General features: G+C 31.6%; 5 protein-coding genes across 12 annotated transcripts in view; all 5 read right to left on the minus strand.

Annotated features, from left to right (window-relative positions):
• Positions 1-125: 125 nt before the first annotated feature.
• Positions 126-2,032, minus strand: LOC100745057 (eukaryotic translation initiation factor 4E type 2). Of its 3 annotated transcripts, none has more exons than XM_012388162.3 (6): positions 1,789-2,032; positions 1,219-1,306; positions 903-1,145; positions 668-820; positions 383-586; positions 126-294 (listed from the first exon to the last, which is right to left on the minus strand). In XM_012388162.3, the coding sequence occupies exons 1-5, from the start codon at positions 1,806-1,808 to the stop codon at positions 431-433; spliced, it is 660 nt and encodes a 219-aa protein (XP_012243585.1). In that variant the 5' UTR covers positions 1,809-2,032; the 3' UTR covers positions 126-294; positions 383-430. The 3 variants fall into 3 exon arrangements, with proteins under 3 accessions (XP_012243585.1, XP_012243588.1, XP_012243587.1); XM_012388165.3 differs by having other exon boundaries at positions 1,219-1,294; positions 1,789-2,031; XM_012388164.3 differs by having other exon boundaries at positions 1,219-1,303; positions 1,789-2,031.
• LOC100740749 lies at positions 1,787-3,490 on the minus strand. 2 transcript variants are annotated; one of them, XM_012388167.3, is made up of 4 exons: positions 3,050-3,490; positions 2,760-2,958; positions 2,496-2,689; positions 1,787-2,377 (listed from the first exon to the last, which is right to left on the minus strand). In XM_012388167.3, exons 2-4 carry the CDS (start codon positions 2,954-2,956, stop codon positions 2,199-2,201), a joined length of 570 nt encoding a protein of 189 aa, XP_012243590.1. In that variant the 5' UTR covers positions 2,957-2,958; positions 3,050-3,490; the 3' UTR covers positions 1,787-2,198. The 2 variants fall into 2 exon arrangements, with proteins under 2 accessions (XP_012243590.1, XP_012243589.1); XM_012388166.3 differs by having other exon boundaries at positions 3,161-3,489.
• A 512-nt stretch (positions 3,491-4,002) lies between these two features.
• Positions 4,003-10,950, minus strand: LOC100740872. Of its 3 annotated transcripts, XM_012388171.3 has the most exons (22): positions 10,791-10,950; positions 10,126-10,295; positions 8,677-10,053; positions 8,381-8,616; positions 8,195-8,308; positions 7,972-8,124; positions 7,733-7,899; positions 7,569-7,659; positions 7,304-7,486; positions 7,084-7,222; positions 6,921-7,014; positions 6,636-6,838; positions 6,350-6,548; positions 6,028-6,282; positions 5,836-5,955; positions 5,614-5,756; positions 5,339-5,525; positions 5,182-5,269; positions 4,983-5,111; positions 4,741-4,896; positions 4,575-4,664; positions 4,003-4,502 (listed from the first exon to the last, which is right to left on the minus strand). In XM_012388171.3, exons 2-22 carry the CDS (start codon positions 10,277-10,279, stop codon positions 4,323-4,325), a joined length of 4,458 nt encoding a protein of 1,485 aa, XP_012243594.1. In that variant the 5' UTR covers positions 10,280-10,295; positions 10,791-10,950; the 3' UTR covers positions 4,003-4,322. The 3 variants fall into 3 exon arrangements, with proteins under 3 accessions (XP_012243594.1, XP_024224880.1, XP_024224879.1); XM_024369112.2 differs by lacking the exon at positions 10,126-10,295 and having other exon boundaries at positions 10,791-10,949; XM_024369111.2 differs by lacking the exon at positions 10,791-10,950 and having other exon boundaries at positions 10,126-10,390.
• A 260-nt stretch (positions 10,951-11,210) lies between these two features.
• On the minus strand, positions 11,211-13,154 carry LOC100745176 (60S ribosomal protein L7). The gene is made up of 6 exons (XM_003491217.4): positions 13,080-13,154; positions 12,513-12,630; positions 12,253-12,428; positions 11,928-12,175; positions 11,572-11,669; positions 11,211-11,366 (listed from the first exon to the last, which is right to left on the minus strand). The coding sequence occupies exons 1-6, from the start codon at positions 13,088-13,090 to the stop codon at positions 11,256-11,258; spliced, it is 762 nt and encodes a 253-aa protein (XP_003491265.1). The 5' UTR covers positions 13,091-13,154; the 3' UTR covers positions 11,211-11,255.
• A 468-nt stretch (positions 13,155-13,622) lies between these two features.
• LOC100740991 overlaps positions 13,623-21,424 on the minus strand; it is a 45,514-nt gene continuing 37,712 nt past the window's right edge. For 2 of the 3 annotated variants that reach the window (XM_012388132.3, XM_033321917.1), the window contains 13 exons: positions 21,030-21,161; positions 19,887-20,210; positions 19,199-19,387; positions 18,982-19,119; positions 17,617-17,721; positions 16,749-16,846; positions 16,489-16,573; positions 16,280-16,411; positions 15,987-16,169; positions 15,761-15,901; positions 15,370-15,693; positions 15,096-15,278; positions 13,623-15,007 (listed from right to left, as the gene is read on the minus strand). In XM_012388132.3, the coding sequence (XP_012243555.2) occupies positions 14,820-15,007; positions 15,096-15,278; positions 15,370-15,693; positions 15,761-15,901; positions 15,987-16,169; positions 16,280-16,411; positions 16,489-16,573; positions 16,749-16,846; positions 17,617-17,721; positions 18,982-19,119; positions 19,199-19,387; positions 19,887-20,210; positions 21,030-21,161 (2,222 nt within the window). In that variant the 3' untranslated portion in view covers positions 13,623-14,819. The remainder of the gene's footprint in view (positions 15,008-15,095; positions 15,279-15,369; positions 15,694-15,760; positions 15,902-15,986; positions 16,170-16,279; positions 16,412-16,488; positions 16,574-16,748; positions 16,847-17,616; positions 17,722-18,981; positions 19,120-19,198; positions 19,388-19,886; positions 20,211-21,029; positions 21,162-21,424) is intronic. The other variant, XM_012388136.3, reaches the window with a different exon arrangement.

Raw genomic sequence — 21,424 nt, forward strand, 5'->3', positions numbered from 1 at the left:
GTACTCTTAAATAAAAGTATTTGGCATATAGAATGATTATTTATTGTTATAATTATAACATCATAATTATAACATAATCCAACTATATATAGTAAAAACGATAATTATAAAAATTTCACATATACATTTTGCAAATAAGATTATTTTTTTATTATCAACATGTATTTATTATTTACATAAGTTACAATGGGATACTTGTGAATCAAATGTGTTATCAAATAAGATGGCCATTTAAATTTTGTTGTTGTAAAATATTTTCCACCTAAATGTCATCTTTTCACAAGTATCTATGAGCTAAATATAGAAATACACAAAGAGTGCTGTTTTATAAACACATATTTTTTCATTGTGATTTTCTTTATAATAATAGAATATAATTTACCTGAAGGTCGACAAAGAACTCGAATCTCTGAGTTAGCATCACAAGACTTTAGAGCCGATGAACATTCTTCAAACTTTCATTATGAGTTTTGTATTCCATTGAGGCACTTGCTGGAAGATGTAAGACCCTCCTTAATGTATCTCTAATACGTGCTGTTGTCGCATAATCAGATGCAGTCTTATTCCATACACATATTATGTCTTCCTGTTAAAAATAAGAATACCTAATGACTTGCAATATACATATATATAGATTAATATTTTCAGGTAATAAAAATTACCATACCTGAAACCTAATAGATACAACAGCTCCACATATCTCTTCTCCAACCATAAATTGTTCTCCTAACATAGCTAATACAAGATTTTCCCAACATCTAGAAACTAAACCCTTTCTTAACCGTACTATCCATTTACCACCTTTCTGATTTGCCTCATCCTGGGAAAAGATCATTTGTTATAACTAAATTACTCAATAAGAATAAATTTTTTATACAGTACAAGAGGCACTAAACACATACTTCCCACATTGGTTTTATGCCAACTTTGAAAAGATGGAAATCTGTAGATGTTGTTAACTCTGATGGCCGGACTAAATGACTGTAAAGACTCCAAAACTGCTCCACGCTTGCAAACCTACCAACCAATTTTAAATTTTGGTCGTAACTTTGTATACTTGATTGTTTACCAGGACTGCGTCGACTATACCATAACGCATATGCATATTGTAATTTATGCTCATTTGGACTAATTTCTATAGAAGGCTATAATAAATATGTGCTATTTAATTAGAGCATATCAATTGAATGAAAAGAATGTACAACACTATTTACTTACTAGTAAATTTTTTTCAGTTTTTTTATTATCTTTTGATTGTGTTTCATCATTCCCATTGTCTTCATTAGTTTTTAACCTGCAAGTACTACTATAATTTACAACATGAGTTTCACAAATACTGTTATTAAATCATCTTTATAATATTTTATGTAATTTTTTATTTAGAAAACAATATGCTACAGACTTTATACATTTGTTTCTTATAAATTATAACATATGATTATTGATTCTATATAGTCGTATGCAGAAAAATGAATTCAATTATTATTTGGTAATTGATCAAAATGTCAAAAACAAATAATAAAAATAACAATCGAAAATTCAAAAGACGTAGGTGTATTTAGATTCTGACAAATGTCAAGGTACATCACGTGTTTTGTTATTTTGAACTAGTTAGACAATACTGTGCGCAAGCTAGCAATTAACCCATTAAATGTATAAAAAAAAGCACGCTGAGGGCGTTAAACAAGAAAGTATATCAATGAATTTTGATTTCTATTTAAAACAGATCTAACCTCTAACTAGCCTAAACAAAAAGGCACGACAAATAAGAACGCTAGTTTCACTTACGCCTCAAATTTATTAGACATGTTTCACGCTGTAATATAAATCTATTGTTTAAAGGCTATGGATGATATATATTTCAATAAATACAAATAAAAATAGAAAGACTTTTCAATGTCTGTTTCCTTTTCACAGGTTCTCTCATGTGTATGTTTTCGATAAATTGTTGATCTCCCCCTCTATTTTCTTTTTTGTCACTTTGTTATCGGAGATTTTACATTTTGATGTTGGTCATACTAAATGTATATATAAAGTAGCAGCGCGATATATAAAATATTGTACAAAAATCATTATAAAAATTATTATTTTTATATACAATATATTATAAGTACATTGTGAATTTAAAAGCAGCGTAAACTATATATTTTAACTTTTTTAAGATCAAGAAAGTAAATCTATGACAATATTAACTGTTTTTAATTTTTAGCCTCTGAGAATTTTAATTTCAATCTTTTCATAATTTCTTCTCGTTGATACATAACTTCTCTGTAACATAACGGTGAAAATGCAATTGGACATTCATATTGTACGGTTTCGATACACTTTGTATCCGTTGCACCATCTCGATCGAATCTGAATTGCGAGATCGACTCCACTGAAACGAAAATCAGAATTTAAGATTAAAATCATTTGAAAGTCTCATTTGGTGTCGGTACTGGTCTCTAATTTCATAAGGAACTTCTTTTTTTTCCCCGATAGAAACGATCACTCACAGCATCCAAATTTGGGGAAGAAACACGTTTGATGTTTCGAAGTAATCAAGTAACCATTATTATCTTCACGTATGGCGTAATGTCCATGCGCTATATTTCGTATAATTGGTATATGACTCAAATGTTCAGTATATTCGACCGAATATTTCCAATGATCGTAATTGCCGCTTTCTGCGATAATATTAAAATCTTCTCTGTAAATATTAACAAAAGTTAAAAAGAAAAGAGAAAGAAAAAGACTGTGGTGAGAAACGTTTTACATACATTGTTGGATTTAATTTTTTCATATTACTAAAATCCGCAACGAATTCCCATACATGTATAGGATTTGAATTTTTTATTATTCCTTCGAACAGTACATGATGTTTTTTCTTATATACAAAGAGAACATAAAAGATAAAAAGTGTTAAAATAGTGTAGAGTACATTTCTGGTTTTCCACTTCATTGGATTGATACCCATTTCTAAAAGAATAATTTTGTAGCACGATAATAATTCTATGAAAAATCTTTTTACGTACAATATAGAAGTAAAACTATACTTGCTGACACATACAATTATCATACTCGTGCTGTTAATATAAACATCCGAAACGAATAAAGAATGTCTCATATTGTACATTACAACTTTTTTAAAAACTAGAAAAAGAAGGTATTCCTCACTTACTTGCACCAAATATTTAAAATGAAATAAAAACGGTTTCCTTTTTATTGAAAATGAAACAAAAGCAGTTTTCGAGTAAATTATAGTTTTTTATTACTATACGAATTGAATTTGTATGTATGTATTTGATATTGTGAACTTCCGCCAGCGAGATAAACTAAATATGTAATGATACTGCCTTCGTTTCAAATATCAAAGGAAGAATGTTGAAGTAGTTACTGCTTCACAATTCGCTACAAAATGTTCTATTTCCCTCCGCTACTTTAGCTTTGGCCACGACGTTTTCCGTCGTTTGGTTGTATATACATGTGATCCCTACTACCTTCTCTAGTGGTTCTGTAGCCCCACCTCTTTATCAAACTAATGTGCATGCGTATATACACGACAATGGTATATAGGTATATACGAAACCTAACTGTACCAAATGATGTGATTAATGGCGCGAAATGGAGCATAATATATTTTAAAACTCGATAGAACATTTAACAAACATTTTAAGTATGTAATAATATTTTACAATGTTTTATCCACCTTTCTACATATTTTAAAAGTATTAAAACTTCTGTGGCTAGATTGAAAAATATCGATAGCCGAATTTAAAAAATTTGGAATGATGAATGCAGGTAAGTGTTTTAATTTTAAAGGATGATTCCTCGAGTTTTGACAGTTATTTAGTATGTAACAGATCATCTAAACTATTTTAGTTACTAAAATATTTTTCGTTGCTAATATGCCAAAAGAGTAATATATTAATATTATATAAAATTATCACACACTTTAGAGTAAGCGTAAAAAAATAATATAAACTGAGGTCGCTTGTATTAATAATTATTCAAGGTTGTAAAAAATCCCATTTATTAACATAATTTAATTAGAAGTTTCACATTTTAAATATTACAAATTACAAAACGTGCAGATATACATATTATACAAAACGCGTTACCTTCTCAAGTGGACTAAGATAAATACATTCAATAAATTTTACATAGCTCTTTTAATATATACATAACAATGAATCTTGTTGAAGCATTGGCATGCCAGTCTTTATAAAATTGGCCTATAAAATTGTAAAAAATAATTTGCTACACAATAACAACGAGTAGGCGCATTCGCCATTAATTTCATAATACTTGATTTTATTATAAAAGACTGCTTTTTCTTTGCGTTAACAACATTTTTCTGTTGTAATTTTTGCTTTATGAAGCATAGACTTTACGTATTGGGGCAATAACATTTTTAGTTCATGCGGCACAGACATAGATCTGAAGTTTAGTAATCTTATTAAACCATTCTGGTAACCAGCCACCATCCACAGGTAACTCCATGCATTCGGATTCCAAGACATCTAGAATTTATTATTTAATTTCAGTATCGAATAAAAATATCAATTAAATGAAAACAGTTGTGATATACGTACTCGGTTTACAGACATGAATGGATATTCTTCAAGCGGAACTTCTGGTAGTTCCTCCTCATTCTGTTGTTCCTGCTCATCACGTTTAACGTCCTTTAAATATAATAGAATAAAATAGTAATTTGAAAACAATAAAAAATAAAATACATTACGCAGTGAGACTACTTACTTTCAATTTATCACAAAAAATAATACCGAATCGATCCTGGCACTCATCATAAGTTCCTGGCATGTAACAATAATCTTTCGAATTCTTTTTGTGCTTTTTATCATCTTTACTATCTTCTTTTCCTAAGAAGTCCACTATTTTAACAAATGAACTCACCTAGGAGAATTATTTATATTTAACTTTGTAAGAAATGGTTTAAATTATCAACAATATTTAAGCATGTTAAACACAAAAAGATATACCATTTTTTTCTTCGTTAAAGCTTTATCAATATCTCTATTATATATAAGTCCATGTGGGAAGATTGTTTGTATTTCTCCTGCTAGTGTGCCATGTGCAATGCTATTTGCATAGTCAGAAGTGGCTACAGCCTATAAAATTTTTAAATAAAGAAGGTTACTTTTTAATCATATCTAAAATATGCTTTCTAAAATTACTTACATATGTGGTAGAATTTGTTTGTAAAATAGGGTAGTATTTGTATTCGTATTCTCTTAATGAAATCAAATAAGTATAAGTATGGTTGTACCTATAATAGAATAATATAATATTAAAAAATAGATTTCATCAATTGAAAATATTCTTTTATGGTCCTTACCCCAGTGCATCATCAAAAGTAACAACAGCACATGGCCAGTGTGTCATCCATGCACCATTTACTATAATAGACTTTTGCATACTAATTTGAGGAGTATTTATGTCTTCTAAATTCCAAAATTTGTATGATCTATCTAAACTGCCAGAAGCTAGAAATCTTCCTTTATTATACGGAATTAACGCTAGCACTACAAAAATGATACTCTTGTTGAACTTGTTATTTTACTTTATATTACTTTGTAAAAAAGAAAGAAATATATATATGTATATACTTACTACTCACAGCATTACCATGAGCATAAAAATGTTGAAATGCATTTATGAAATATGTGTTTTTCCTTTTTTGCATTGATAATGGTGATTTATATGTTAAATCCCATAAAGCTATATAGCCATTTGAAAATCCTGCAGCAATTGTACTGCAAAAACGAAAGAAATTGTATAAGTCAGTTATTATAAAATTAGGAAACGGATAAGAATATAGTGAAAGAATTGTACTTATGGCCGTGTTCTTTCGTCCATGACAACTTGGTACATTGCCAATTTTGATCATTGTTATCATACATTGAAATATTTACAACTAGTGTTATTACTGGATCAGTGGAATATATAGGCCAACTACAATAACATATATTCATAATAGCAACACACGCACAGAAATTTATCCATTTGGATGAATTTGTTATTTACCCATTGTCTGTAGTCTCCTTAAATTTAAGCTCTTCTGGAAAAGGTAAGGAATAAACATTTACATTTCCGTTCGAGCAAGCTGCTGCAAGCATACCCATTCGCTTAAGATTACTGGGTATTTTGTTTTCATTCTTATAATTATTTAAACTTTCATCTTGATAACATCCGGAAGGACACCATTCTAAACACCATATGGTACCACTGTTGTGTACAATAGCATATGACAAAGTAGGAGATTCTGTTTTACTATCAATCCTAAAAGAAAAGAAAAATTTACTTTGAAGAAATTTGATACTAGTATATTCTACTTTTTGTTACTGACTCATGATTCAAAGGCCCGACATTCCAAATTTGTATCATATTAGGCTCAGAGTGTGATTTTCCTACTGTATATTCACTTGTCATTTTTGGATGAGTACTAATCGCGATATATTGACAAGGTTTCTTAGAATACATTGGTGATGGAATAGGTAACCAAGCTAATGACCATACTGGTCCACCAGTAAAAAATATTGGAGTGCCTGAAAAATTATTTTAAATTTAATATATCGAACATTGTGAAATAATCGTATGTAAGTAATTACTTGTTTTTATCACTAGGTAATTACCTTCATCTGAACCACCTTCAAATCGTTTCCATTGCTTCCATGTATCTTCTGTATTACACAGTGTTTTAGACACACTTTCTTTTTTTGTTCGCATGGAAATTTCTAGCTCTGGCAAATATTTAAGAATATCGGAATTGTTTAATAAAGTAAACTGATTTGGAAAATAGTCATTAAATAGACAAAGTTCGTAATTTGTTTGTTCGCTGTTAAAGAAAATAATATGGATTGTTACTTAAACATATTAAAGAATTATATATTTCAACTCTAAAAGATATAGATACTTACAATTCCATAGACCATTGCACACCGAGCATATACGGTTCTTTCCATTTGATTTTACGATATTTTTCCTTGTACAAAAATTTCATTGTAGATGTTTCTAGAAATAAAAATCATGTGTAGAACTTAACAATTTAATTTCTTATTTTATAATAAAATTTATTCTTACTTTCATCTGAACTACAATCTTCTTCTTCAAAATCTGAATATTTATCAACTTCGTCTGTTATTGCATGCTTTTCTAGTACGTGCTTCTTTATATCTTCATCAGAGGTAGTTGAAAATTTACATTTTTTACATATATAACTCTGCAATAAAATTAAATATGTACTAAAGTTAGCATTTTAGATATGCCATAGAAATAAAATTAGTATTATTGTAATATATACCTCCTCAGGAGTGAAGTTACACATAGAAACATGTTCACACATATCTTCAAGAGAAGAACATGTATAAGTACAGCCTACTTGACGACAATTTATCGTTCCCCCTGAAGATAATGCTTTCTTCCACATGCCTTTCCACACAGATGGTATAGGTCTTTTATGTTCAGGCATTTTGATCAAACTTTTCTGTAATGTTAATTTTATATAGTTATTCATTTGATAAATTAGGTTTTTTTTACAAAAAGATATTTTTAAAAAAGTAATATACCAGCAAAGAAGAGTCAGGCTTCATTTTCTTTTCAGGCGGTAAATTGCTATCTTTGACAAGCTCAGTAAATTCAGAAATTTTTGAAATTGCTCTGTAATTATAATGCTATATGAATATTTTTATTTAATTTAAATTTTAATAAACTTCCAATTTATAAAACTTACTTTTCTGCAGCTTTACGTTTTGTTCTTTCATTAGTACCAGTATATAATTGCAATTCATTTATTTTACTTTGTGCTGTTTGCCTATGTACCCTTTCATGCATTTCCATAGAAGATGGCATCATAACAGCACCACAGATAGGGCAACTTACCATCAAAGCTTGCCTTTCCTGGTAAAAAAAATTATTGTATGTATAGTTACATTGCATTATGTTTCAAATTTTAATTGAAAAATTGCATACTTCTTCTGACTTTCCACAAAATTGCATATGAGATATAAAACCGTTCGCACTACGCTTTACAGCACCGCATTTTTCGCAGGACAATTGACCCCTTCTTTTTTGAATAGCAGTCATTAATACTTTTCTCCATAGTTTAATATTATTTTCGAAGTCCTGAAAACAAAATTCTTTAATAAATAGGATAATAAGTTTACAAATTTATTTATATTAATCTTATATTTACAATAGGTTCATCGTCCTTTTTCCAACTCATATAATTATGCTTGCGCAGATTGTGTGAATCCCAATCGACTTTTAATACATCTATTTCACATTTGGCACAAGTCACAAAAGTTTCCTGAAATAGAAAAACATATATTTATGTAATTTGAGAATGACATATAGTTCCAATATTTTATATAAAACTTACTTCTGATGCATGAGTTACAGTACTATTTTCATCTGAGTCTTTTTCAATAGTAATTGGTCCCTTCGAATTTTCTATATACTCAGTATCTAATGCAGAATAAGATGATCCGCTACCTCTACCTCTACCTCTACCTCTGCCTCTGCCTCTACCTCTACCTCTACCTCTACCTCGTCCTCTTCCTCTTCCTCTTCCTCTTCCTCTTCCTCTTCCTCTACTTGTAGATGTATCTGGATTACCTGCAGATGTATCTTATGGTCTATCACTTTTTTTAATAGTAATTGAATTAAGAATGTTACCTTCAGTACTGCTATTATCATCTATACCATCGTTATTACTAAAATTATATGATTGTTCACTATGTCTGTTACTATGAACAAGCGTTTCTTCAGTAGAGATATCATTCATTTTTTGTAAAACCTCTAAGTTTTCTTGTGATTCCTTATTTGAAATGTCTGCAGTTTTTTGCACTGTAAGCAGAATTTTTCTAGGTCTTCCTCTTTTTCTTAGTACTGGTCTAACCAACAAAGTTTGATTGCTATTATTTTGACATATTGAATCTGTGTTTAAAGTTTCTTGATTTAATGAAGTATTTGATGTTATAAGTGATGAATTGATTCTATCTTCATTAACACTTGTATTTTTAACATTTAGATTTTCATCTCCTAATTTTCTAGATCCTTCATTTTCAAATTTAAGCACAGAGATACTCATTGATTTCATTTGTACTTCATTATCATTCTTATGATTCAACCCCACACTTTCTAAATTTTTACATTCCAAATTTTTATTGTTTATTTCATTTTTATAATCCTCTTTCATTATTCCTTCACTATTTATAACATTAGAATAATTTCCAAAAATGTTAGTGGAATTCAAAGGCAATGAACTTTTTGTCACAACTGGTGTAACAGAAGTAGAAGATTTATGCGAATCAAGTGTAATTATATTCCTTTCATCAGCTTCATTTTCAAGCTTTTGTTTTTTACATTTAATGTGATGAACAACATCAGTTGTTTCAGTTTTATTTGATAAAGTATTAGAAATTACTGCTTGTTTTGATTCTGTATTACAACTACTCATTCTTCTTTTGTCCGAAATTTCTTTTTTATATGCTGTAATATAATCATCATATTTAGTTTTTTTATAAACATGTTCCGGTTTATTAAGTAAATTTCCATCAATTTCATGTTTAGCTTTTGTCTCCTTATTCTCTTCTAAACTTTTACTTAAATATCTTTTACTAGTACTTTGTTCAGATTTTATGTCATCTCTCTGAGACTTTGGTACATCAGTTGAGGTAGTTTGATTATTTTCTAAGGTTTTAGCAGTACATTTTAGTTCTTGTGATTTTCTCTGATTTCTTGAAATATTTATGGAGTTACTTACTTCTATGCTACCCTTCTCTTCCTTTCTACTATTATTAAGATTCTGCATTTTCTTTGTGTAATTTGATTTTGGTTCTAATTTTTCTTCATTTGTATTAATTTTAGGCACTTCTGTTGCATTTATTAAACTTTCGTTATCTGCATTATTTGCTGGATTATTTTTATTAATTTTTATGACAGTGATTGGTTTTATCACAGTGTTTGAGTTTGGATATCCAGTGGGTGTGGAAATCCCAAAATCTTTATGTTCTTCCTTTATAAGTTCTGATTCAGGCATTATGTTTCCATCTGCAACAGAACATTAAATTATAGATAAAAAGATACTTATTTTATTCTAAATTGTGGTAATGATTAACTTACTTTTTCCTATAGAATCACTGAGACAAATATTTTGTAATATATTAGGAAAAACCATTAACTTCCTTGTATTATCAGATAGTGAATGAATAGATTTAGTAATAGCTGAATTCATATCATCAGATGAAGTGTCAGAATCCACAGTCTTTTTGCTCATTATTAATATGATCTAACTGAATATTAAAAATATAGAAAATATTGAAAAATATTATGTAATTTTAAATATTATACAGTATAGGACCAAGAGGGTATTAGATCAATAAATTTTTCTATATTCTTCTAGAACTCTATATTTAACATTCTATATATTTTTTTGTTATTATTTTAGAACATTTTACAATATGAAAAAAATGTCTATGATTTATTAACATAAAATTGATATGGGCAGGATTCGAACATAGAAAGTGCGACGCTTTGAAATACGCTTTCTATAATCTATTCCGAAAACCCGTAAAAACTGTCATTTCCTCGAGACACACACGTGGGACAGACTTGTTAATTTCGTATGAAATGTTGATTATAATGATATAAAAATTTATTCTTTTATTATTAATCACACCCTTTTATTAATGTTAAGATAAGGTTAGGCGTTTAATACTATATGCGAGAAAGTTTGTCACTTAACTGTAACATTCAATGATTTTTCAATCTTTCTGTAACGCACTTACCAGTATTTATTAAAGAACTTTTTTTCTACATTGAAAATGATATTTTATTCGAAAATAAAATATTTTATCCAAAATCTCTGGAACAAGATTCGAACCAGTGCACTTCGCCTTGACACACCATTCTTACATTGTACTAAGATATGAGTATGGAGCCATCTCTCATAGAGCATCACAGATTATTCGATATATTTTAGCGCATGCGTTTATGTTTTAACGTCCTTAAGGAGAAAACTTTCTGATTGTAGCAATAAATAATAACCACATTTATATATTTACACATTATGGAATCCTCTGTACTAATGCATTATTTAAAATTTAAAAATCATCAGATAAATATATATGTTGTGTTAGTACACAAATAAGTGTGTACACACAAATAAGTTTACAAAAAGGGGACAATAGGTAAAATATGACACGATATAACAGGTTTTATTTAAATTTTTATTTATCAAGATCTTTATAAATTTAAATCATTCTCCTGAGGAGTTCATTGATTTTGTCTTCGCGATTACCGAAATCGCCACCTTCAACGTAATGGTTAGTCTTTTTACGCCATCCACCACTAGGTGTGTTGAGCTAAAGGCAGGAAGGTTGACATTAATAATGTAACATAGACGATTATTAAATGAAATGTTTGAATTTGACTAAGGAACGCAAAATTACATGTGTTCCATAAAGAGAAACTCGTATTATTTTACGACATAGTAGGAGGTTAATAGAATAATGATTACTTCCACAACCATGCCTATGTCGACATTTGAGCAGTCAAAAATATATATACCTTAAATGGCCATAAGAAATTGCTTGCAAACTTGAATTTTGGTCCAACCATGAATATTTCATGGATTAAATCTTCTATACAAATAATACTAGAGCGACCTGTAATAATTTATTTCCCATATTACTATCGCAGTATATATTGAAAAAAGGAATTGTTTAATGTAATTATAAAATGTATGAATCGTCGCAAACCTAAACGTAAAAAATACGAAAAAGTTTTTCAAAGATTCTATTACTTTTTGACAAGATGGAAGGGAGCAATAGAGTAAAAAATACAACTCCCATGGACTTGTCAAATGTAATGAATTAATTTTAACTAATTTTTTAATGACAACAATAAATTAGACTAATACTAACCAAGTTTCTTTTCAATAATTGAATTGCTTGTAATAGGAATACGTTGCCTGTTTATTTTAGCAAATCCCCTTTTATAGATCAATTCTCTAACAGATTTTAGATTTGGATAACCCCATGTGATATATGGTTCAACAATGCGAAGCATATTAATTGTTGCCTTGTTCAGTTTCACAAATACGCCATTATTGATCTGTTTCAGGCGGAACAACTGAAGTACTTTACGTACTTTAGGAGAAACTTGATTCACACTAAAATAATATAAAATGATTACTGTACTATACATATTTTTTAATCATAACTTCAGTGTGCTAGGAATTATATTTACCCCCGAATACGGATAACAAATGCCAGACGTGCTTCGTTAAAGATGTAATAGTTGCCATGAGTCTTAGCTTGTCTGGCCAATCTAATTTGGTCTCTTTCTACCATTCGGTATTCCTTCACATATTTTTCGGCATTCTTAAAGATTAGTTTCCTTTTCAGATATCGACTTGCGCGTTGCTGAAATTAAAAAATTTATTTAATCATTTCTACTAATTTAAGCATTCATTTAATAAAAAAATAAAGTACAGTTCCAAAAACTACCTTAATCGATATTTGAAGACGTGCAGCTCGTACTGCTTCACGAGATTTCTTTCTTTTAAGGACTGATTCTGGCACTGCCGGCAGCTTTTTAGCTGCTGCGGGTTCAATTTTCTTCTTCCTATGTACAAAATTATTAACCAAAGTTAGAAATTATATATTTTGTTCACATAAATTTCAACAAGTCGCATGATATACAGAGCTTAGGATATAATAAGTTAGGTTAAGCTATAATATAGGTTATGCTATTAAGAAATATAACTATTATTATACTATTATTATAATTATAATAGATATTTAATTTGATGCAAGATAAAAATTCATGTTTCATTAAAGAATTAATATAACTTTTAATATGTATGATGAAATATGAATTGTTTTATATTGATCAACGGTATGACTTGTCAGCTTCGAGTAATAATTTTTCATTCTTGTGCAAAAAAACAAAAACTATAATATAAATATAACAAAGAACTCCAAAAGAATGATTAATAATATATTTCGTAAACGTTAGGATGGTATTAATTATCGATGTTTTTAGATTTTATTATGAGTTTGAACAGCACTTACGTATCAGCCATCCTTCCACAATGTAAAGAAATTCTCGATCGTTGATCACTTCACAACTGTCGAAAAGTTAAGCTTGAAGTTGACTGCAATTCTTGCTACTTAATGCACAGGCGGGAAATTTGAAATTTGAATTTACCTTAAAAGCGCTTTGCTTTTCGTACTATTAACAGTAAATATGTTGTAATAATTGACATGAATGGCATAAATAATTATAGGGCAATTAATTTACGCAACTACACAATTAATGTGATCCCTGTTATATTTAAAAAATTCAATTTTTCTCAAAGATATATATATATATATGCCTTAATTACAGAAGTTTCTAATTCAAAGATATATTTAAAAAAATTAATTTCCGGAAATTAATTAATCTTAAAACTTTCTTAGATCAAAATCCATAAGTTGGAAACAGAAAAATATGTGACTTTAAGATCAAGGAGTTTCAAGATTAATAAGATGCAGATTTTCATGAACAGAAAAAAGAACAAGAGCACAAAAAAGAAGAAGAAAATAAAACATAAAGTAAAAGGAAAAGAGTCGTCGTATTCTTTTTTTATATAATGCGTCGTTCACACTATTATATTATGTACAATTGGCAGACAGAAGTAGCAGTTTAAGCAGTTTGGAATTGGTCCAAGGATTTGATCTTTATTCCTGATGATCGTGTTAACATCGTTTGCCTTTCCTTGACTATATGAGCATCGATAGGCAATATTCACCCGTCTCGTGTACATCTTTATCCTTTCGTTTTATTCAGAAGATATCGACGGCGATCCATCGTCAAAAAGACGTACGGATTATCGATGATCATCTTCGCGAACAATTAATTACACGTGGACCAAAGGTGATCACTCGAGACAAAGAACAAGACCACTGTCAATACTAATCGACGGTGACAGTTAACGTTACAAGAACACGTACGAAAAAAGAAAAAGAAAGAAATAAAAGAAACCACAGATTGCTTGTCGATCGAATTGGCTAGCAACATTCCATGAACATCAGCAAAATAACAGTGTACACATGTGTCGATCAGTTTTATTCACTCTAAAAACGCAGCAAAAAATCATCGAGTCAGCAAAAGTTAATACAAAGTGAAATGGAATACGATACAATATAATATCTCTATCGTTACAAAGCAATACAATAAAAGAATATCAAACAACGTTGTCGCCGTACGGTAATTTGCACGCGAACTAAGAGACATTATGGCAAACGTATACTTATAATGTATAACTGTATATAGCTTATACGCTAACATAATTGGTAATTCGCTTGGAATATTATAGTCGAGTAAACTCCCGCGAAACGTTGCCTCGTGTACGCTCGCAACACGTTCGCGCCTTCTTCAATTTGACAGAGGTCTAAAATCTCCTATAGAAAATCGATGGATTTGGTCCACGTTGAGCAAGCATACCACGCGCTCACGGAATTCACGGACAACTTGAACCCATTACGGTGCAAAGTATACGTTATTTATTTTATTTATTTATTTCTTTTAAATCGTTCGTTCATCGTCTAAGCAAAAAGAGAAGTACATAGACAGGTTTCATCGTCATCCCCCGTAGAATCGTCGAGCTTTGGTACGAGTCGTTCGTTCCGGACGAACGGCCGCTAATCAATCTTACGTAAAGCGAGTCGGATCAACAACAACAACAACGCACATTCGCGCAGCAGCAACAATTCATGAGTCTCAACTCTTTCGTTCCTTTCTTTCTTTTCCTATCACGTTCTTTTCTTTTATCACGCTTGTTTCGGATGCGGCGTGGGCGCCGCTGGTTCTGACCGGAAACAGGACAACAAGAAGCCGGTGTACATGGCAAACAGGACTGTGATCGCGATCAGCATATACATGTAGATGTTCAGTTCCGGTTGACGGTATCTGTTCTTGCGCAGCCAATCCAACACGTCTTGTTCCTTGTGTAGATCACCTGTTTAGGGGAGAATTGTTTAGAAAAGCTGTGATTGGAAATTGAAAATATTCATAGTTTCTTCTTGATACAGAAAAAAGAGTTTTACCTCGATAGATACTGGGGAATCTTTTGCGGAAATAAACGATGGCAGGAAGCTTGGTAACGCCCCATTTCCTGGCGTATCTTGGATCAGCCATTTTGACGAACGTGATGTCCAAATTGTCTGTTTCTCCGTCGATGTTCTCCAACTTCTCGTTCACTTCTTCGCTCTCTTTACTATTGTGCTCATCTAGAATAATTAATATGATTTTTTTTTCTAGAAGTCAAATTGGGAATATTACGAACATCATCTAATACAAGGATGTTCCTTCTCTACTCACAGAAAAAGACAGTAAGGAACTCGTTTTCGTCTAACAGTTTGTCCAGCATCTTCTTGTTAACTTCTTCGATTTCATTTTTAATTTCGAACACATCTTGAGAAGTTAGCCATTGTAGAATCTTGTCTTCTTGAGTGAGATCGCCATCGTAGATGAGGGGCGTCTTTTTGCGGAAATAAACCAGAGATGGAACGTTCAGAATACCAAATTTCTCTGCGGCTTCCGTACTAAGAACCTTCACGAAATCAATACCGAATAAGTCCGCTTCACCATCGATTTTTTCCAAAGCTTCCATAATTTCGTCACACTCGGGGCAGTCTTCGTCGTCTGATTAAATTAAACGATTTAAGTGAAACTAGCTTCGTCAAAACTTACCAAATTCTGTGATACTTACAAAAGAAAACAGCTAAGAATGGTGATTCATCGAGAAGTCTTTCCAGCATCCTCTCGTTCACAGATTCAATTTCGTCCGCTAGTTCTCGGTTATCGTCATCGATCAGCCATTCGAGAACTGATTCCTCGTTTTGTAAATCACCTGGTAAATGCAATAGTAAATTCTTAAAGATGCAAACGATTTTGTTTAATCGAACTGATAATGTTGCAAGGGAAATTTTAGAGACCTTCGAACAAAAGAGGATTGCCATTTCTGAAGTAAACTAAGGCAGGGAAGGTTTTGATGGAATACCGTTTGGCCAGCTGAGGATCCTGAATTTTTACTAATTGAATACCAAATACATCGCATTCGTCGTCGATCTTTTCTAATCCTTCCAAAATCTCCTCGCATATATGGCAGTTTACTTTATCTACAACGTAACATTGTAATTTTGTTTTCGCTCTATATGAATATTACATTAATTTTATGTATTGTATCGTATATTATTTAAATGATTATAAAAAATACTCTAGAACTTACAGAAATAGACCGCGAGATATTGAGTCTCTTCAACAGACGTCTCTAACATTACTCTGGTAATTAATTCTATTCGATCCTCTGTTTTCTGGGTAATCAACCACTGCAGAACCTCTTCTTCCACTTTTAAATCACCTTTACAAACGAATATCTCAAATAATATGATATAATACAAAGAAACGTAGTGTTGTATTAACAAGAAAGTGGCGAACCTTCGAACACATTTGGTATTTGATTTTCGAAATATACCAATACTGGGAATTCCGTGACACCATAATCTTCTGCCACCTTGTAATCCTATAAAAATGTCATAAAAATTTTCCATTTATATCTCGACTGGAAGCCCAAATTTCTAAAATATTTCATATATTTTATGTACATGTATTTCCAATATAAATTCTTCTATATTTTCTATACTAACGAAATATTTTATGTATCCAGAAAGAAATTATTCAGTCACTTTTATACTCACTTGAGTCTTCACGAACGTAATACCGTGTCTGTCGCAATCATCGTCGATGTTCTCCAATTCTTCGAGAATTCCCATGCATTGCTCGCAGTCTTCGGCATCTAAAGGGAGACTATATCGTTATAAAATTCACGAACAGATCGAAGAGATATCTACTCGAAGTACAGCGATCTATGATGATAAGATGAATCGATCGATTGAACTGATTGGATCATCTAAAAAAGCGTTCTCCGGGTCTTATCTATGGGAGGGAAACTAGCTCTAACGAAAAAATAACAACGATGAACAGATTCGTATGGTTTCAGCTCGCGATCGTATACTAAATCTAATAAAACTCGGACAAACAAAATGGTTAGCATGCTGGTCGTCTCTAAGTGGTAACTATGGTGGTTTCTGCCTCCTGTTTCTATAATGTTCTCATGCTATCTAATCGTGCAGGTACATCTGTGTGACAGTGTGAACGTGTAATAAAATGTAGGGAAAAAATTGGCCTGGAAAAATTGTGACGTTGATGATAGTTCGTATATACACGTGTACGTTTAAAACTTAGTGGTTAGATTATTTGGCGATTAAACGAATTGAAATTTTTTTGCGAATAAAAAATATCGCAGTGGCCATCTGAAAAAATCATGCACTTTAAAAAAGAAATTAGATAAAAATGTACGGTGTTGTATTTCACTGGCAAAATTGTATTTGCAAAAATATGGTCAAAAATGTATGTGAATGGTGCTGGAGTTCTGGGTAGTGCACACGGAACATGAATATCTTGGATGAACTATCTGCAACATATTCTAAATTGGTAGAACGGTAAAGAAAAAAGAAATCGGGTCGGCAACTCAATTGTTCTCTTTGTCTGTCTTCACGTGTGTACCATCGAGTTCTTCGGCTGCTTCGTGTTCGATGATCCTGCGCTCCTTGTGGCGGCTCTGCTTCCGCTGATATTTTGCCTGACACAAGTCACAAAGCGTTCTGTTCCCTGCGGCATTAGTAGACAACGTGTACAGCGTATGGACGGACAAGAAGACGAATAAAAAAGAGAAAGACAGGCCAAGTAGCAATGATCGTGACGAAACGTATAATCAAACGAAAGATCAAAAAACAAGGACGACGGACAACTTAGAATAATAAAAACGAAATCTGGTTAATCGTTGCGACACATTAAGCGTAAACCGTAGACAAGTACAAAGTAAGAAAAGTTCGCGGTAATGTATGTATGTATATATGTACATAGTATAGTTTCGAGTCGCGTTTCATCCGAGTTGAACGAGAATTTGTTGCTTTGAAATTCTGGGCTGTTGCTACCAGAGCAGGAATTAATATAACGCAGACAAGTTGCTGGCTGCGGTCAGTTGTTATTCTCTTTAGCAAAGAAATATGATCAATAGCGTGGCGTGAAGGGAAAAGGAGAATGGGATAACAGGAAATCCGCTCGATGTGTAGTAGTATACTTGTGTGGTATTAACATTAGAACTACCTTCGATATTTTATAATACATATAACACACATAGATAATCACAGATCACAGGAAAAACACGATAAGTGCGTTTATGTTGATTTTTTGATTTTAATATCACATTGTGGCTAAAAAGGAATATTTTAATATAAAGTAGCCGAAGATGGGGAGAACCTGTTGGGTCCAGCCAAAGGTGTATATATATATGTTAAGACAAATAATATTTTAATAATACGTCAAACGAATTTTTTGAGTTATGAATAGGATGCAAAAAATACATGTTTAGCTGTAGAATTAAATAAGAACACAATCTCGACAGTTATTGACAATTAATTAACATTACCATTAAATTGACATTAATTGTATTGAATTTTAAAACTGCTGTCCATTGAAAAAAAAGAAGAAAAACAGAAAAATCAACATCAATCCTGTTAAGAGCACTTGCATATTTTTAATAATTGTGAAAATAGAACATCCAGAACTCATTATCATTGGATCAATCATGTTTGGTAGTTCTAGCGTTAATGGTCAAGTTGTAGAGACTAAAGAATTATACTGAGATGATCCTCGACTTTATCGATTATTATCGATGAAGCAAAATGTGAATACGAATATCTGAATATCCGAATGATAATATTTACAATATTTACAATCAAATATAGAAGAAGAGCGGGATAAAGTATAAAAGTATAAAAATATTAGAAATATAGTAGAGCCACGCAACAGGCTAGAGATACATTCCTGCTTGGCAGTTGGCCGTAGCTGAAGGACTGTCAGACTTACAGAAGTACACTGCTAACGATTCCGATTCTCTTATCAGATGCAGAAGTTCTTCACCCTCCAAATCCTCGATTACCTCTCCGGATGGATCTTTTTGTGTTAATAACCATTGCAGTATTTGATTTTCGTCGTACAGATCGCCTTTGGCCGAAGATAAAATTTAATTAATTATAGACTTCGAATTCATTTTATTTTCGAGCTAATTTAATTTATAATATACCTGCATAAATGACTGGTTCCTTCGAGGACATTTTAAAGAACAATATAGCGGGTAATGCGAAGACGCCATATTGCTTGGCCAGTTGCTTGTCGTCGATCTTCACGAACTTTATTCCCGCGTTGTCTGCTTCGTCATCGATGTGTTCGATTTCCACCAATACCCTGCCACACTGTTTGCAGTCGTTGCTGTCTAAACATACGCGCGCCATCGCGTTCGATATGCTCGAAAGTCTCGTTTTTTAAATAATAATCGTAGCTATTTTGCCGGATTTTTAATTTCTCCATTCTCACACTGTATTAACCCGAAATGTGGGCAACCTTCTAACAATTTTCTATTTTCCAATAAAAATATCACAAAACCGTTCTGCATTCTCCATTCTTTGGATATCTTTATGCCGGAATTTATACAAACGTTTTAAACATTAAAGCTTCGAACGTGATTCTCAATTTATTCGATAACATTTTGGTTGCTCACACGAGGGTTGAAATAAAAAGAAATAAAATGGAAACTTTCCAAATAGGTTGAAATTTCTTTTACGATATCAAATTTAAATATCATCGAAGTATCGATTAAAATGTTCTCGTCTTCGTTTTAACCGAATAAACACCGTAATCCCAATTTTACATACATTCGATTCGATTTATAATTCTTGTTCTAACATTTTATTCTCCTTAAATTCTATACTCACAGAAGAACACAGCCAAATAATCAGTGGTCTGTCGTATCTTGTGAAACATCTTCTTATTGATTCTCTCGATATGATCGGTGAGCTCCATGTTCTCTGGATTGGTTAGCCAATCGAGGATTTCCTCCTCGTCGTCGATGTCCCCGTCGTAATTAATGTTCTTGCCCTTGCGGAAGTACGTGATACCGGGTGGATTCCGGTAGCCATATTTCTTCGCCATCAATCGATCCTTCATCCTTACGATCTTTATACCGTACTCAGCAGCTTCGTCGTCGATCAACTCGACGTGCCTGAGCACCCTAGGACTCTCTGGATCTTCCTCCTTGTCTACGGGAGCGAGATGTTTCTTTTTTCGTTTCGAGGCGACGTAATATCAACCTCTTAACATTCTTATGGGAGAAATTTACGAGCAAACTGGACATGTTTATGCAAATTTATCTTTGCGAATATAATTAAAGAAGTGGAACTTAAATAGAAGTTCGTTTTAAATGCTAAATATCACGGCCAGTAATTTCTTATATTTTTGCATACTACATGCATTTTGTAAATTTTCATATTTACTTTTAAATTGCACACTAAATGCATGTTTATTCAAATTCATATTTTTATGAATAAGGAAATGAAATTTCAGTAAAGATTTGTCTCATTCTTTAAATACTATGACGTGTATTTACTTTACTGTGAATATTTTGTATATTTTTATGTCACGCGATTTCTATATATTTTTGCACATTTGAATTACCTATATCCAGATGCATAAACACACGTAATTTACTCATAAGATTTCTAAATTTGAAATGTTATTTGGTCGATAAGAGAAGAGACGATGCGAAGTTGTTACTCGATCATTTAAAAGATGAATTTAACTTTCGAAACGTGTCAAGTTATGATTTTAATAGAATTTGAGGGATGGATAATTAAGAGACGAATATAACAAAATTTTTCTTGTGTTTTTTACGGTGTTGGGCCGATTTTAGATCGTTCGATTGGCTATTTAATTTTACCGACTACACGATAATTCTTACTTACCCCATATAACGATTATATTTGAAACGAACAATTCGCCTTACGAATTATGTGACTTACTGCGAACAATCTACGACTTTGCACATTTTCGCAATCTTTTTGGTAGAAAAAATATCTTACAGAAAACGACAGCCAAGAATTCTTTCGTTTCGATATATTTGCTCAGGGTGTCACGATCGATCTCTTCGATGCTCTCGTCTGTCTTCTGCTTCACCATCCAATCAAGCACTTCGTTCTCGTCTAGCAGATTACCTAAGTTATCATAAGGTTGCTCGAATGTACTATCATCTTTTATCGAACTTTTTATTCATCGTTATCAAACGTAATTAAATAAAAAATTAGTCAAAGAAACTACCAACTCTCAGATTTTTATAGATTTCATTTTATTCAAGATCTGGAATGGCTATTCTCTTCGTCTTTAAATAAATTCTGGAGATTTCTAGATGTTCAAGGAAACTTACCCTTCGTGTACAAGTCGTTACATAGTTCATCGATCGATGTCGGAATTAAAAGAG

This window comes from Bombus impatiens, unplaced genomic scaffold, assembly GCF_000188095.3.
Source record: "Bombus impatiens unplaced genomic scaffold, BIMP_2.2 scf_0526, whole genome shotgun sequence".
NCBI lineage: Eukaryota > Metazoa > Arthropoda > Insecta > Hymenoptera > Apidae > Bombus > Bombus impatiens.

Coding starts and splice junctions, on each gene's coding strand:
- LOC100740872 (XM_012388171.3), bottom strand. CDS start 10,279: ATGAGCAAAAAGACTGTGGATTCTGACACTTCATCTGATGATATGAAT. Junction 5,956..6,027: donor AAGGAGACTACAGACAATGG/GTAAATAACAAA, acceptor ATGTTATTGTAG/TTGGCCTATATATTCCACTG. Junction 4,897..4,982: donor CTTTAACGAAGAAAAAAATG/GTATATCTTTTT, acceptor TAATTCTCCTAG/GTGAGTTCATTTGTTAAAAT.
- LOC100740749 (XM_012388167.3), bottom strand. CDS start 2,956: ATGGGTATCAATCCAATGAAGTGGAAAACCAGAAATGTACTCTACACT. Junction 2,690..2,759: donor AAAAAATTAAATCCAACAAT/GTATGTAAAACG, acceptor TAATATTTACAG/AGAAGATTTTAATATTATCG. Junction 2,378..2,495: donor CTTCCCCAAATTTGGATGCT/GTGAGTGATCGT, acceptor TTTTCGTTTCAG/TGGAGTCGATCTCGCAATTC.
- LOC100745057 (XM_012388162.3), bottom strand. CDS start 1,808: ATGTCTAATAAATTTGAGGC. Junction 1,307..1,788: donor ATGTCTAATAAATTTGAGGC/GTAAGTGAAACT, acceptor TGTAAATTATAG/TAGTACTTGCAGGTTAAAAA. Junction 821..902: donor GCATAAAACCAATGTGGGAA/GTATGTGTTTAG, acceptor ATCTTTTCCCAG/GATGAGGCAAATCAGAAAGG.
- LOC100745176 (XM_003491217.4), bottom strand. Junction 12,176..12,252: donor TTTGTTATCCGTATTCGGGG/GTAAATATAATT, acceptor ATATTATTTTAG/TGTGAATCAAGTTTCTCCTA. Junction 11,367..11,571: donor ATTTCTTATGGCCATTTAAG/GTATATATATTT, acceptor TCCTGCCTTTAG/CTCAACACACCTAGTGGTGG.